Source organism: Zeus faber (genome assembly GCF_960531495.2).
Source record: "Zeus faber genome assembly, chromosome: 19".
Classification (NCBI taxonomy): Eukaryota; Metazoa; Chordata; class Actinopteri; order Zeiformes; family Zeidae; genus Zeus; species Zeus faber.
Window position 1 is genome coordinate 18,563,782 of NC_137206.1, and position 14,812 is coordinate 18,578,593.

Here is a 14,812-nt window from a genome sequence, read left to right on the forward strand (position 1 = left end):
ACGTCATATTTAACGGACGTGTAGTTCATCAAGCGGCTGCATGAGTCTACTGTAGGTACTGTAGGTACGGTATTGTTAAACTGCTTAAAATCAGTATTTGTGTCATTTCGAATGTTTCCAAACAAACGACAGCAATTCTCAAAGCGTCAATCTCGTTGTTTTTAAGGTTTGTACTCAACGCGTGGCGACGCGGCTAACCAAGTGATGCTAGTTTGGCTAGTTAACGCGGACCAACATCACCTGGTCAGGGGTTACACAATAATGTGTTACGTGTGGCTGTGTTGCTTCCAGGAGGATGAAGTTAGAGCTGACGCATGTGGTGCAGGGTGGGTACCGGCTGGGGGTCCTGAAGGAGCTGGGCAGGGCGGGGCAGGGCTGCCTGGAGGTGCCCGGTTGTCTGCTGTACACCCGCTGCGGCGCGGTACCCCACCTGACCCAGGACACCCTGCACACCCTGGGCAGCCTGCCCCCAGTCACACAGCTCAGCCTGTGCACTGTGTGAGACACACACACACACACACACACACACACACACACACACACACACACACACACATCCAACTCCTTCTACTTTTAAATCTCACATTTAGATTCAGTACACAAGCCTACCTATGTCTATAATTGAATACACAGTCGGGGTTCCCATGCTGGTCTGGAAAAGCACATGTACATTACAAAATGACATTTGTATGTTTTCAGTTATGGAGAAATCATAGAATATGGCATTGCTCAAAATGTTGTGGAAAAGTTCTATCGATTTATCTATCTATCTATATCTATCTATCTACTCAAAGTTAACATTAAGTAGCACTATGCTAACTAGTCTGTACAAGATGAGCAAGTCAGTCTACACTACAAGTTCATGTTAGTATTGTGGTATTAGTAATTAAGCGGCAGTGACAGTGATAACAGATTGACTTTGTTTATATAATACTTAATTCACATGTATTCATTAAAAAAAAAAAAATTGCTTCTCAGGGTGTTCTGGCTGACTAGTTGAAGTTGGCCAGAGCTACGCTTCAACTTTCTAAATTTGAAAGTCAGCACGGTATAGGACGTGGCAAGTTGTCCGGTGCAACAAAACAGGCATAGGAGAGTCAGGGAGACATCAACCAAGCAAGTCCGCACACACCCAGTTTCTCCTCAGCAGAGGTCTAATCGACAAAACAAAGTGAAAAGACTATGTGAGTGGACAGGGTATTTTATATGAATACACGTGGAGAATATCCTTAAAAATGACAACAGCGGGAACCCTGCAATGTTGTATGATCCAGGCCAAACTCACTGAACATTCATCTTGGTTGTTATCTCCCTTTTAGAGCAGAGCACCAGGAAGTTTTGGAGGAATATAAGGACGGATTCAGAAAGTTTGCAGGTAGTGTTAATCCCCACCCCTGCTATCCCAAAGATGATCACATGCAAAAGCATTAAGGAGAGCAGCCCGAAAAAAGGAAGTGTGTTGTAATTATTATAAATTACGTGAGGTGTTGATGACCACATGCCTGCATTTCCCTCAAACAATGCCTGGTTTAAAGCAAATTTTGTATAAGTCAAAATGGTAAGACATTGTTGACTTCCATTCAAAAAAAAAAAAATAAATTCTACTTTTATGTACAATATACTATATATGATTGGTATGTATAAGGTATGTATGTTTTTTATTTTTTATTTTTCATAAATGTGCCATCCAATATGTTGATGGAGTAGATCTGTGTATCCTTATACCTATAAACCCCTTCCTTAAATAGTTGTTATGATTAAGAAAGAAATACAGCCCTGTACAATTTATTTATATATTTTAAATATATAAATAATATAAATATATAAATAAATATATAAAAAACTATATAAATATAGTTGGAACCTTTTGTGTTTCCAATATTCTCTCCCCCAGAAAATGTGATGAGTTGAAGAACTTTGAACATTTAAGAGTTTTATTCACTTATTAGATAGTTGTATATTTGTTCATCTACTGACTGTTATTTGAGTATGTAGGTTTTCAGTTGAACATATTCAGCAATAGGTTTAAAATGTCTGAATGTACAACTACAACATGACGTCAATTGTCATTTTCATGTTATTTTCACCTCTACTTGACTCGGCTATATATACACCAGCCTGCATCGGTATTTCCAATTTACTGTAAATTGTTATTGTTGGAACTGGTTACGCAATAAAAAGCTAATTTCTCCTGTTTTCAATCAATATATATATATATATATATATATATATATATATATATATATATATATATATATATATATATATATATATATATATATATATATATTTTTTTTTTTTTTTTTTTTTTTTTAAGTGCATTGATCATTTGAGACTGGCACAGAATTCCATATATACACATTCCCCAGATGGCTGAGCTCATTTGCCTACAATATGAGGTGCAATGGAAGTCATTGCAATAAGCTGAACCCTGCCTGAGGAACACAAAATTGAAATTAGAAATATAATTACTATAGTGCGACTTGGTGTTCACTGGCATGGGATTATTACATTGTCGTCTCCGGGGGATTAAATAAGGGATTCTGATTGGCTAATTTGAAGCCAGCCGTCTTTGATGTTGTTGATGTTTTACATATCACCTTGTGGTCCACAGATGTTGCATCTGTGTTTTCTGATAAGACCACACTTCCCCCCTTTACCTTGATTTGAGGTGTTTTGAAATTACCATATTATAATGCACAATCTGGATTAATTATCAGGCATTGCAGGGGTTTTCACCTTTAGATCCATTGTTTTTTTTTTTTTATGTCACTGACACCTATACATGTATTCTACATGCAACTGCTTGTTTTGCTCTGTGCAGGTCTTAATGATACAGTATTGTACTGCTCGCTTCATGACCCAGTGACTACATTCCCAACCGGTCATATCACCAACAAGGTCAGGCTCACAGAGCTTTGGCTCCCATCTTATTTTCAAGTGCATGCTGGTTAATCCACAAGAGGCTAGTACCACATATGTGAAAAATATCTGTCGTCCAACATGTGGCATCAGCAAACAATGTCACTGAAGTTCTATTTGAACTCTCACCTCTTATTTCTGTGCAGACGGTGTCTGTGTGGGGCAGCGGTGGCCGGATAGAGTTGACGGTAGCCAAGTTCATGGCCCTCCAGAAGGCAGTACAACCAGATTGGTACCAGAGCATGGCAGATGGCGAGACCTGGCAGAGCAACACCTCCAGGAAAAGGGTCCGAAAGTCAGTGGACCGAACTCTAGCCCACCTAGACGAGTGTCTGCTAGTTCACCGCAAAACACCGGTACAGAGACCAACGGAACTCCTCTAAGTCAAACTGCAGATTAACACATTAAGCAGAGGTTGGGGACTTTATGGTAGTTATTTGGAGGTATAACATCAGAAAAGTCTCATGAGTTAACTTTTACTTAACTCATACTTGTTCCTGTCGCTGACATTAAGTCTTTGTTTATTCACCCCACTGTCTCTGTCGTTTGCAGGAACTGCAGGGGGTGGAGGTATTCGGGGTGGTGGAGGGAGGAGACATCCTGGAAGAACGAGTGCGCTCCGCCAAAGAAACGGCCAAGCGGCCGGTGGCTGGATTTTGCCTGGACGGCCTCCAAGCGGGTTTCATGGACGAGGCCCTAAAGACCCAGCTTATCGCTGCGGTGATGAAGGAGCTGCCAGAAGACAAACCCAGGTGGGCTGAGTAGGCTTGGTTGATCGTGAAAAAAGTCCAATCGGGTGGCGTTTGCACGCACATAGAATGTTATGTAATGTGGCAAATGCGGTCTCCCTGTTCCAGAAGTGCAGGATTATTATTAACAAGTAAAGTATTTACACAAAAACATTCAGTTTTTTACTAAGTAAAGATGTGCGTCCCCACTGTCGAGACGCACATCTCCCCGTTACTTTCCGTTTTTTTTTTTTTTGGAACAGTATGGAATAAGGACTTGGACAGTCCCTTCACTCAGTTGTGTTTAAAAATGTTGTTTCATACATGTAGTAAACAAATGAAAATAAATAGATCTAAAATGAAAAGACTGGAGGAAAAACAATAAAAAATCTGCTCTAATTTTCTGAGTTAGGTTCATGTTTTTTATTTTCCAGACAACTAAGGAAACAAAATAAATCAAAATCTTTCTCCATGAGATTATATTGTACTGTATTTTGCTATATTATCATCACAAGATTTGCATATTGAGTGGCAGGTATGTGCAGGGGGGTCCGAGCACCTGCCCTAAGGACCCCGCGGTGCCCTTCTTATCAGGCACACTTTTTTTTCTTTTAATTTTTAATTAATGGGTTTTGAGGTAGTGGATTGTCTGGGCAAGATATATTCATGATGAATTCCTCATGAACCTCGGCGCACCTGCGATGTGAGCACAGCGGAGTGCAAATCACGGGGCGCCCCGACGGGGTGTCTCCTCTCAGTGATCAGCGGCTCCATTGTGCTGCTCCGTTTGCCCAGAGCAGCAAAATGCCTAGAACTGGAGCTAGGGGTCCATGTGCCTTTTCTATTTTTTTTGAGCACCTTTCGAAAGTTTCTGTACGGGACTGTAGAGGGAAAGTGAGACCCAATCACCAGTGGTTACTGGACAGCTCCGAGCGGAGAGGGGCAGACCCTCCTCTCTCCCTCTCCGCTCCAGTTTCAGAACATGGTAAACTGCACTAACACCGTTTCAGTTCTCAGATTTTTCCTGCCGGATAAAAAAATAAATAAAGAATACGTCTGTCATCAGGGTCAATCGCAATCGATGGAGTCAATCGCAGGTGACTAGTTGAGTCGATCGCTGATGGACGATTGAATCATTAATCAGCCCAAGCCTAGGGCTGTGTGGGTGTTGAGCCGTGCAGTCAGAAGGCGACCTCAAAATGTATATGGATTTATTAGCTCTGCAGTGTGAGAGGTTTAATGTGGTGCACTGGCACTTTTTCATCTCATTCTTGATCCTTCTGTCTTGACCTTTGTCTCCTATCTTGTGTCTAAAGGGGCAACATTAGAGGGTAGGTTTAATATTTTTCAATCTTTTTTTTTTGTTATTAAAACATTAATTACCATTATTTATTACTGCTCAAAGGACAACCTCGCTGAATTATTTTCTATTCAGAAACGTATCACTCTGTGTGTCTTTCATTACACTAAGCCCAGTCTTGATATGAGAGGCTATACATTTCTGAAAGCCAATATTGGGGATGGGAACAGAGAGACTCTGGACCGCTTAGATATTAACTCAGCGCATCCTCTACTTGTTTAGCTTGCAGGCAAGTACATACACGCCCTTCTCTCAGTGCCCTTTTCAAGTTAATGACCAGCACGCCAATTCAATTTCCTGTCCACCTTAACAGAACCATTATCTACTTATTTAACTTTATAGGATTGTTTAACAAAATCATGGAACTGTTTCCCCACTTCTCATTATACTCTGTCTGGTACAGCTGTGGCCATCTGCGTTCTATCCTTACCCCAGTAACAATCTAGTCAGAAGCCCAGCTGGCCCCAGCTGAGTGGGGCCTGACCAGTCCATCGGTTATACTTACTGATTAATCGTATGTGGAAGCCCAGCATCTCCTGTGTGCACTTTGCTGTATGCTCTCCAACCCCTCAACTGTCTTCCAGGACTCATTATTCCATGTTCACGTTCAACCTTGAGGCCTAAAGTGAATTGCATTTTTGAGAAGAGAGTTGAGGGGCTGTCAGCCCTCCCTACTGCCGGCCTTTCCATACACCCTTGCACTCCTCTCTTCACTTTTTCTCCCATTATTCTTGGTAATTCCCCAAAGAAACCATGGCAACCCCAGCCTTCTTGCCTGGAAGCCATGGCAACTGAATTTCTCTGGTGTATCGCCTGGGCAGAGTCTTGTTGTAGGCACAGGGACAAACTTCCCTAGGAGCTTCCCAGTCTTTCTAACCAAATAAGCCAGTGTCCTTTCAATGGCCTTTCACTGGGGACACATCCCACCTGCTCTCTGGGAGGTAGATGAGAGTAGAAGAGCTTGACTGCATGTAGCTCTAGCTCTGTGGGGGAGGGTGGACCTGTTTAGAGCGGAGTCCTACATTCACAGGCCTTGGAACTCCCTGTGGCCTTTACTGGATTTGGTCCTGACTCATTTCACATGTGGAGGGTCAGCATCCCTTGCGGTTGTTCTGGCTCTGATGCGATACATGGCTTCCCCTTGGCACTGTGGAGTCATTATCGAATGTTAAATTGGCTTCGGCCTTGGCACCTACAGGCCGTGGGTTAGAGGCAGAGAGTTAACCGAAACTACTCCTGAAAAATGGGGGGGGTGTACAAGTGTGGAGCAGGGAAATGCTGTTACCAGCTGCTGATGTCTTGTATCCAGGGTTGATGTTTGCTATAACGTCCTTGGTTTACCCTTTATTCTATTTACTCCTAAATCTATATGATTTTTTTTTTATTATATGCAAATGTATTTTTTTACTATATCTGTATAGTTTGTGGAATTTCATAAATGCTTCCCCTTTGGAGTGTTTGTGTCTTACTGTTATTCCGTGTACTTGTGGCATGTCTCCGTCTCAGGCTGCTGCAGGGTGTAGGGAGGCCTGACGAGGTGCTAGCCTGTGTGGAGGCTGGGGTGGACCTGTTCGAAAGCTTCTTCCCCTTCCAAGTGACGGAGCGAGGCTGCGCTCTTTGCTTCAACCTGGATTTCTCCCCAGACCCAGAGCAAGCAGGTAAAGTGCCTTCCGCAGGTGGGCAGTGACAAAACATAATCTGTCTCGGCACCAGGCCAGGTACTTGAGGTTCCAATTAAAAAGTTGTCAGAAAAAAACAATTGAGCTAAAATTATTAAAAAAGTAAATTCATAGAAAAATCAATGCTACATATAGGGAAATGTATACCCTATCAGCTCTATTTTCTGGACAAGTAGATTCTTATATTGATGGTAGCCGCCTTTTTACTTAAAAGATGCCTTCCATCAATGCCCCGATTTGGTGTGAGTGTGTGTATATTTATAAATAGCTTATTGCTTACCTGTTGTACTTGTATTCACAAAGAATATTGGCCTCCAAGTTTGATGTTTATAACATGGTGTCCAGTAAGCTTGGGCCATTAAGAAGGACATTAATGACAGATGATTTACATTTTTTTAATCTGCCAAGAAATATCCTGTCGAGCATTGAAACACTGTAAGTCTCTCTCGAACATAGTAAGTGTTCGAGAGATGATGAGGTAGAGAAATTTATATCGTACATATATTTCTTTATACCATTTCTATCCCTGTCGCAAATCAGTGGCAGAACTGCTTTACAGCAATATTATATGCCACTGTGCTTTACATTATCGCAAGCGGGAGCGAGTGTAAACAAACATAGAGGGACACTCATTAGATTATTAACATTTTCCCATCTGCGCCCCGACAACATAAGGTGAGGGTGAAATAAAGTTTACGGGTTAGGGTTGGTCCTGTACCGGGGGTGAATGGAGATGTGAAAGTATGCGTCTTTCACATCTAATTTCACAAACCAGTCCTTTGGTCGAATAAACCTCACCAATTAACGTGTGGCATCTGGAATTTCATTTTCATCAGATGCTTGTTCAACATCAGCAGATCCAGGATTGGGTGAAAATTCCCATCCTTTTTTGGGACCCTGAAGTATCTGCTTTAGTGACCTTGCGCCTCCCGCACTACCGGGGTGCTCTGTATCGCTCCCTCTTCCAGCAGAGAATCTATTTATCTTGTGAGAACTTCTGCCTGACCATCTGGGACCACCGATTTGATCTTTTCCCTGAAAGCGGGCGGGAGGGCGGGCGAACTGGATGACGTAGCCCTCGGTGACTGTTTCCGGATCCTCGTCTTTGCACATGCACCAAGCCGCTGCACATTGCGGCAGTGCAGTGGCTTGACGTGCACCGGATCGGGCGCGTGCACGCTTATTCCGCGAGTCTGAAATCCGGGCTTCGACCCTGGCCATTCCATGAACGAGCGCACAATTTGGCCACCCATTCAACCCGTGGACCCAGGGGTCCGATTTGTACGCGCCTCGAGCCTGGGCGCCCCGCGGACGCACAGGAGCAGCGTTCAATGGGTCGGGTGTGTTCCTGCTCCTGGCCAATTGATGCCTCGCAGGCGATATGTTCTAATAAAAATCCCCCTGGTGTGGCACTGGGGTTTATGAGTGTGACCCGTTTTATTGTCGAATCTGTGATTGGGCTCAAACAGTGCTTTATGGTACTGTGGGGGTTAGTGCGCGGCAGGCCAGAGTTTATAACGGGAGCCTGCTGCACTCCCACGGTGGGGGGTGTGGGGCAAGTGATTCATGGTACAGACATTTTGGCACCAAGGTGGGCAAATGGTGTGTTGTTTTTTTTTTTTTGTTATTGTTGTTTGTTTTGTTTTTTTCACACTGTAAGTGTGTGCTTTCCAACCGTAGACACAAGGAGAAAGGAATGCTTCTGGACAAGACAGTTGTCCTGCTGCCCCACCGCCCCACCCCCCGTTTCCTCATATGTTCAGGGCCTGCTCACGGTGGCAACGGGGCCCTGCTACGGCCTCACGCAGTCTTGGGGGCGAGGCTGCCACTGCTGCTCCTGTGCTTGGCCGGTGGGGCTGAATGCGCTCGTGGCTTCTGCTGCCCCTGGGCGCTCTGGGGAGGAGGAGCCGGAGGGGCGCAGAAGCCCCCTTCCTGTCTCTAGGGCTTCTCCTTCACCACGCATCTACGCTTAGAGGGGATCGTGTGGGGGATCCAGGACTGGAGAGCCTCCAAAATAAATCGAAATCTTTTTCTATGAGGTTATATTATATATTGCTATATTATCATCACAAGATTTGCATATTGAGCGACAGGTGGGGTGACCCCACGGTGCCGTTCTTATCAGGCACACTTTTTTTTTTTAATAATTAATGGGCATCGGGTCGCAGATTGTCTGGGCAAGATATATTAATGAGGAACGCCTCATGAACCTCTCACCTCGGCGCACCTGCGATGTGCACACTGCTGTTCCCCTGTGCTGCTCTGTTTGCCCAGAGTAGCAAAATGCCTAGAACCAGAGCTGGGGGTCCACGTGCCTTTTTCTTTTTTTATTTGAGCACCTGCCCCTGAATGTCTCTGTATGGGACTGTAGAGGGAGACCAGATCACCAGTGGTTACTGGACAGCTCTGAGTGGAGAGGGGGAGAGACTCCACCTATTCTCTCTCTACATCTCCCTCTTCCCCCCTCTCCCGCTCTCCCTCACCGCTCCAGTTTCAGAACGCAGTAAACTGCACTTACACCGTTATAATTCTTAGATTTTTCCTGGCTGATAAAAATCAAAAAACCTCTGTCATCAGTGTCAATCGTGACCGATGGAGTCGATAACCGATGACTGAGTCGTAGACGATTTAATCGTAAATCGGCCCAAGCCTATTCTCCAGGCTGGTCCCTGTAAAGTGCAAAAGCACGTCTATCATTTTCAAATGTGTACTGAACACTTGGTCGGCTCCCCGTTAATGTGGACTCTTTTATATATCAAATATATTTGTTTGCTAAACAAACTAAAAACAAGGATAAATACCCTCCATTGAGGTTGACTGTTTTCGACCAGTATTCCTGTTCCTTCAGACTGGAGTAGCTTACTGTTCCATGCATATAACATATTATCAACCACATTACTTGCTCACAGGAAAATCATTTAAAATCCATTTTACTCCCACATTCACATTATGTTGCTGAAAGGCATCCATTTAATTCCACTGCCATAATCCATTCATGCTCTGTAGAAAATGGCTTTCATGTAATTTTCAGGCAATAACCTATGTTTGCCGAGGGCTTTTGGATAGGATAGCTGAAAGGTTTTGTCTTTTTAAATATATATTTATATCTCTTTATAGTAGTGGTGATCATTACTTCTAATATGAAGTGACTGCTAATAATGGCAAGTAGCTATGTATTAAAGGGGACCTCTTACGAAAAACTCACTTTTTCAGTGTTTCTGCACATACATTTGGATCTCTGATGGGCCTACTAACACACAAACTGAAATAAAACAATGCAGTCATTTTTTTTGTAGGCTGTGTATCTCACAAAACATGTCATAAAACATAAAACATGCATGTTAGATAGACTGTAGGCTTTCTATTGTAGATGTATTTATTACATTGTTTGACGTGAGACAAAAAATCCCCGGTGTGGTGTCGGCAAGGAAAGTTGGAACAAACTTTTAAATTAGACGTCGTAGATCTAATACGAGGGAAGATCAGCAACCGGATTGCTTATTTTTCACCTTAAATTTGTTCAGAAACAGATTTTGAAATCAGTGAAATTTGACAGACTAAATACAACGGAACCCCGAGTGAAGCTCAGAACCCCATTGGCTCACAGAATCCGGAACTTGTACCCAAACCCTCATAGAACCAGGGGCCTGGCAGCTCATTTACATTTAAAGCTACACACACACAAACAGCCCGAATGGGAACAGTCAGGGTTAAGAGGCATGTCAGCAATGGCTCAAATGCATAATTTGAGTGGTATTTCCTGTAAAAAAAAAATTCAAAAACATGTTTAAGGGACCTCAGATACCTATATATACTTGTCGAAAAGAAGCATAATACATCCCCTTTAAAAAGTGTTCAGTTGATAGTTAGAGATGCCCATTAATAAGACATACTAGACCAATTATCATGCTCTGGGGGAATGCCTGTTGGTTGGTGGTGTAGATACAGCTGCTATGCTGTCCATCTTTGGTCGAGACTTTTATATTAAAACAAAAAGATGTTTGTCTTCCAATTTGAGGCAGAATTAAAATGGGTCTTTAATTAAAGTGTATTCCTCTAATTGGACTTTGTTCAAAGACTCTGCTGCAGGAATGTCTTGAGCGGAGAAAATCATTTAATGAACACTCACATCTCTTCTCTTTTAGTTTGATGTGGCTCGAAAGAAAAAGAGGCTTGGTTGTGTTTGAATATATTGAGGTTTGCGTATGCCTGTTTGACCATGATAACAAAAGGGAATGTATAAAAAAAAAAAAAAAAAAAAAAATGAGCGTGAGATGTTTTGGTAATGGCTGAAAGAAGGTTTTTTTTTTTTTGGTTTTTTTTTTGATCGAAATGAAGAACCAGTATATAGCCAAATCAGTGGTGTGTGTGTGTGTGTGTGTGTGTGTGTGTCTCTCTGTTTCGCCTTTGTGAAATGAAGAGTGAGTATCCTTTGCCCCGGGTCATCTCAGAATAATTGGGTACATCTCCCACCAGCTCCAGTGGCAAGGTAACAATTAAGCCATGCCCAAGCATCTGTTTGTTGTCCCGAGTGTGAAACATAAGAAGCTTTATGATAAATGGCTCTTGGAAAATGCAAAGGCTCTGCATTTGATAGGAAAAGCAAAAAGTTGTTTTATCTTTAGCTGAATGCAGTTGAAGCTTCTCGTGTCACACTGCACTAATCGATTCTGCGCGGGGAGCGTAATGGAGTTTACTGAAGGTGAGAACAGCGCCGGTGTCAACAAGGAAACCACAGGAGAGACGATAATTTCCCCTCTCTGCCAATTAGAAGTCCTCGTCGGGGTGGTGGGGTGTGGGTGGGCTGTCACGTCTCCCACTTCTCAATCAGTGTCCTCTTCAGCACAGCAGGACGAAAATCCAGCCGCTCAGATCGTCCGCCCTCTCCTCCATTTTCTCCGTTTTGTCTTGATCCTCACATGAACGCCTGCTTTCGCTCTCTTCATTTCTCGTCTCTTTTTTCTCCTCGCTCACCCCCACCTCCTCTCAACGTACAGCTCCGTCCTGCCCGTACCTGAACCCCGGTAACGGCCCCTTGATGGAATTCGGCACGCGCTGAGCACCTTTCTGTTCGAAAACTGTTTTCTGTTTATGCGCCGCTGATGGAATTGCTTCTGTGAGGAATGGGTGTTCCGATGTTGACATGTAGTAATTATTTCAGTGACAGTGAGGGAGCAGAGAAGTTAATGGAAGTGTACGATTGTGTTTTTCCCGATGTTTTTTTATTTGTATTTATTTTTTATTTTTGGGGGGCGGGGATCTGTGCTGAGGAAGTGCTATCATTTATGGAACTGGTTCTCAAGAATGAATGATGTTGTGGTAAGGGCTTTCCTTTAATAAGCAAACTATTTGGTAAATTTCACAATGTACCTCCACTTCAGAGTAACAGAAATGCAGGTACAGAGTAACAACAAATACCCAGACTACAAATAAATCTTGAAGTTGAAAATAACATATATTCAATGCAATGATAAAGCAATTACAAAATTGGCAAATTATTTAAATTCAATAAACCTAACCTAAAGATGATGGGGTGAATGAAGTAGATAGATTGTGGAAAAATAAAGATGTCTCCACCCTCAGCCTTTACAGAGAGACCAGGGGTACAGTGCTACCGTGTAGCTATTAGAATTAATTGAGTTTAACAGCAGCCGCCAAAGACGCTTCCTCGCTGCGTCTTCAATCTCAACTTTTTTTGTCTTGCTAACAAACATCCATGAACTAGTAAGTAACAGACATGGAAGGTGATAACTTTGAAAAGCCAATAATGGATTGGTTGCCCATTGGGTAGGGCTTCCTCCTCTCCACTATCGATAACACGGCTTGCACAGATACACAAGTTGGTTTGAGTGAACGTGTTCCATTTCTGTAATGTGGAACTTCTTGGAGCTGGTTTGGTATTTCTTTAACATATGCTTAAAAGTATCTTGGCTTGAAATGGCCTCTTGGTTGTTCAGTTCCTTGTTAAATACTTAAATGGCACAAGCAGTGTTTGTTTTGTTTATAGGGCAATCTTTCTTAAAATTATGCAAATGGAGCAGTATATAATAACCAGTTTGGCTGTACTGTTCAGTAACTTGCCAAATAGTTTAAAACATGATTTAAAAATAAAAATAAAATAAAAAATGCTCTGCCAATGAAAAGTGTGAAGCCCGCCCTTCGAAAGAGATGTTTTCAGTCTATTCTCAAGAGTTATGTGCCAGAAAATGAAAACAGAAAATGATTAAAAAAAACCAAACAAACCTAAATTATCATATCACAAAGCGGACATGTCGGCCAGCCCGGGATATGGTGCGTACGGTGTGGTGCCCGGGGGCTGATGAGATGGTTGTCTGTTTGAGCAGTACTGGAGGTGAACGAAGACAAGGACGCGGCACAGGAGACGCAAGACAACGGCGCCGTTGATCCCGGGAACCAAACTCGGGCGATGACGCCATTCGAGATCGACCTAAAAGACAAGAGGTTTGTTTTGGAACAGGACTCGGAGCCATGTAGTCGCTGCAAACTGGCTCCCTGTCGATACGGAGAACAGTATCATGAACTTATGAACCGCAGTGTTTTCCCCCCTAGACATTAACTCAGCGAAATGGGGGTGTTGAAAGTTTCCGCCTGAGTCACTCAATCAACTTTTTTTCTGCCGTATCTTTTCATACCGCAACCTTCGCTATTGTTTTCAGGTAACTGTTTCACTATGGAAATGATTTTAGACAAAAACAAATCACACGGTATCCCAACAAATTGAAATACGGTCTCGCCTTGCTGTCTGTCACCTTTCAGCTGCTTCATGGAAATCTTAAAGGAAAATGAATCCTGAATTTGAAATATTACATGTTGTAGTCACTGTTCCATAATGGAGACCATAGTGAGCTTATGTTGCATGTATGCCTTTTTTAACCACTATTCATGGTGGCGGATTACTGGGTTAATGTGGTACTGCACTTGCTGCTACCCCCGAAGACACCCCGTTTTCTAATCTGTGACCTTGTGCTGAAACCTTGTGCCTTTGATTCAGGTACCGGGATGACCTGGAGCCCTTGGTGGAAGGGTGTGGCTGCTACTGCTGCAGGAACCACCAGAGGGCGTATCTGCATCACTTGCTGGTGACCAATGAGCTCCTGGCAGGGGTTCTGCTCATGCTCCACAACACTGCCCACTACCACGCCTTCTTCAGCGCCCTGAGGAAGGCTTTGGCCAGTGGCAAACTGGACCAGTTCAAGAGGAGAGTGCTGAGCCAGAGAACTGGGGAGAAAATAGAGAAGAAATGAGTCGGGTGCTTTCATTACAGGAGGAGGACGGGGACCGGGATGGGAATTAGGAGATGAGGGGAGGGGGAATGCCCCTTCTACTTTCCAAATCCAAGTGCTGCGTTTCACCATACAGGCACAATTCTCTAGAGTGGTCGAATGAAGAGATGCAGAAGGTAAAGGGTGACTGAAACATCATATTGCTGTTTCTGGGCCCTCTCCCCTGTTCTCCATCAAGACCACGTCGCTTTGCCACCATATTAACCCGCTGGGTTGATGAGGTGATAAAATCCCAGTAAAGGAGGAGAGGGAAAGGCAGGGGTTGAACAAGTAGTCGAAGGAGGGAGGGCGGGAGGCAGAGATACACACACACACACACACACACACACACACACACACACACACACACACACACACACACACACACCAAGCAGCTGGAATGTTGCGGGAGCATTGATCTTAACTATCCCTATGCAAGTCCTGATGGGGTTCCAGGTATGACTTATGCCTCCTGGACTAATCATACATCAGAGACAGGATGGAGGGGGGACAACAAGGATGGGTGGAATGCAGAGGGTGAATCTCTCGAGGGTGTGTGTGTGTGTGTGTGTGTGTGTGTGTGTGTGTGTGTGTGTGTGTGTGTGTGTGTGTGTGTGTGTGTGTGTGTGTGTGTGTGTGTTCGTTCGCACCCGTGAGACGAATAATGAATTATTCTTAACGATTCAGGAATCCCAACCTCGACCACTGGGAGCCTCAATCGGGGCGGCTGATTTTTTCATCTGGAACCTGAGAGAAACGGACTTAGGAGCTTCACGTGGTTGAGTGAAATACAATAAGTCATCTTGTGACCAGAAGGATTCTCTGAAAGCTCCTCTCTCA

The 14,812-nt window shown here is 43.5% G+C and overlaps 1 protein-coding gene across 1 annotated transcript; it reads left to right on the forward strand.

Annotated features, from left to right (window-relative positions):
• Positions 1 to 95: 95 nt before the first annotated feature.
• On the forward strand, positions 96 to 13,973 carry qtrt2 (queuine tRNA-ribosyltransferase accessory subunit 2). The gene is made up of 9 exons (XM_080020575.1): positions 96 to 166; positions 292 to 498; positions 1,320 to 1,375; positions 2,825 to 2,901; positions 3,069 to 3,278; positions 3,475 to 3,674; positions 6,517 to 6,668; positions 13,034 to 13,151; positions 13,702 to 13,973. The coding sequence occupies exons 2-9, from the start codon at positions 296 to 298 to the stop codon at positions 13,952 to 13,954; spliced, it is 1,269 nt and encodes a 422-aa protein (XP_079876701.1). The 5' UTR covers positions 96 to 166; positions 292 to 295; the 3' UTR covers positions 13,955 to 13,973.
• Positions 13,974 to 14,812: the final 839 nt, after the last annotated feature.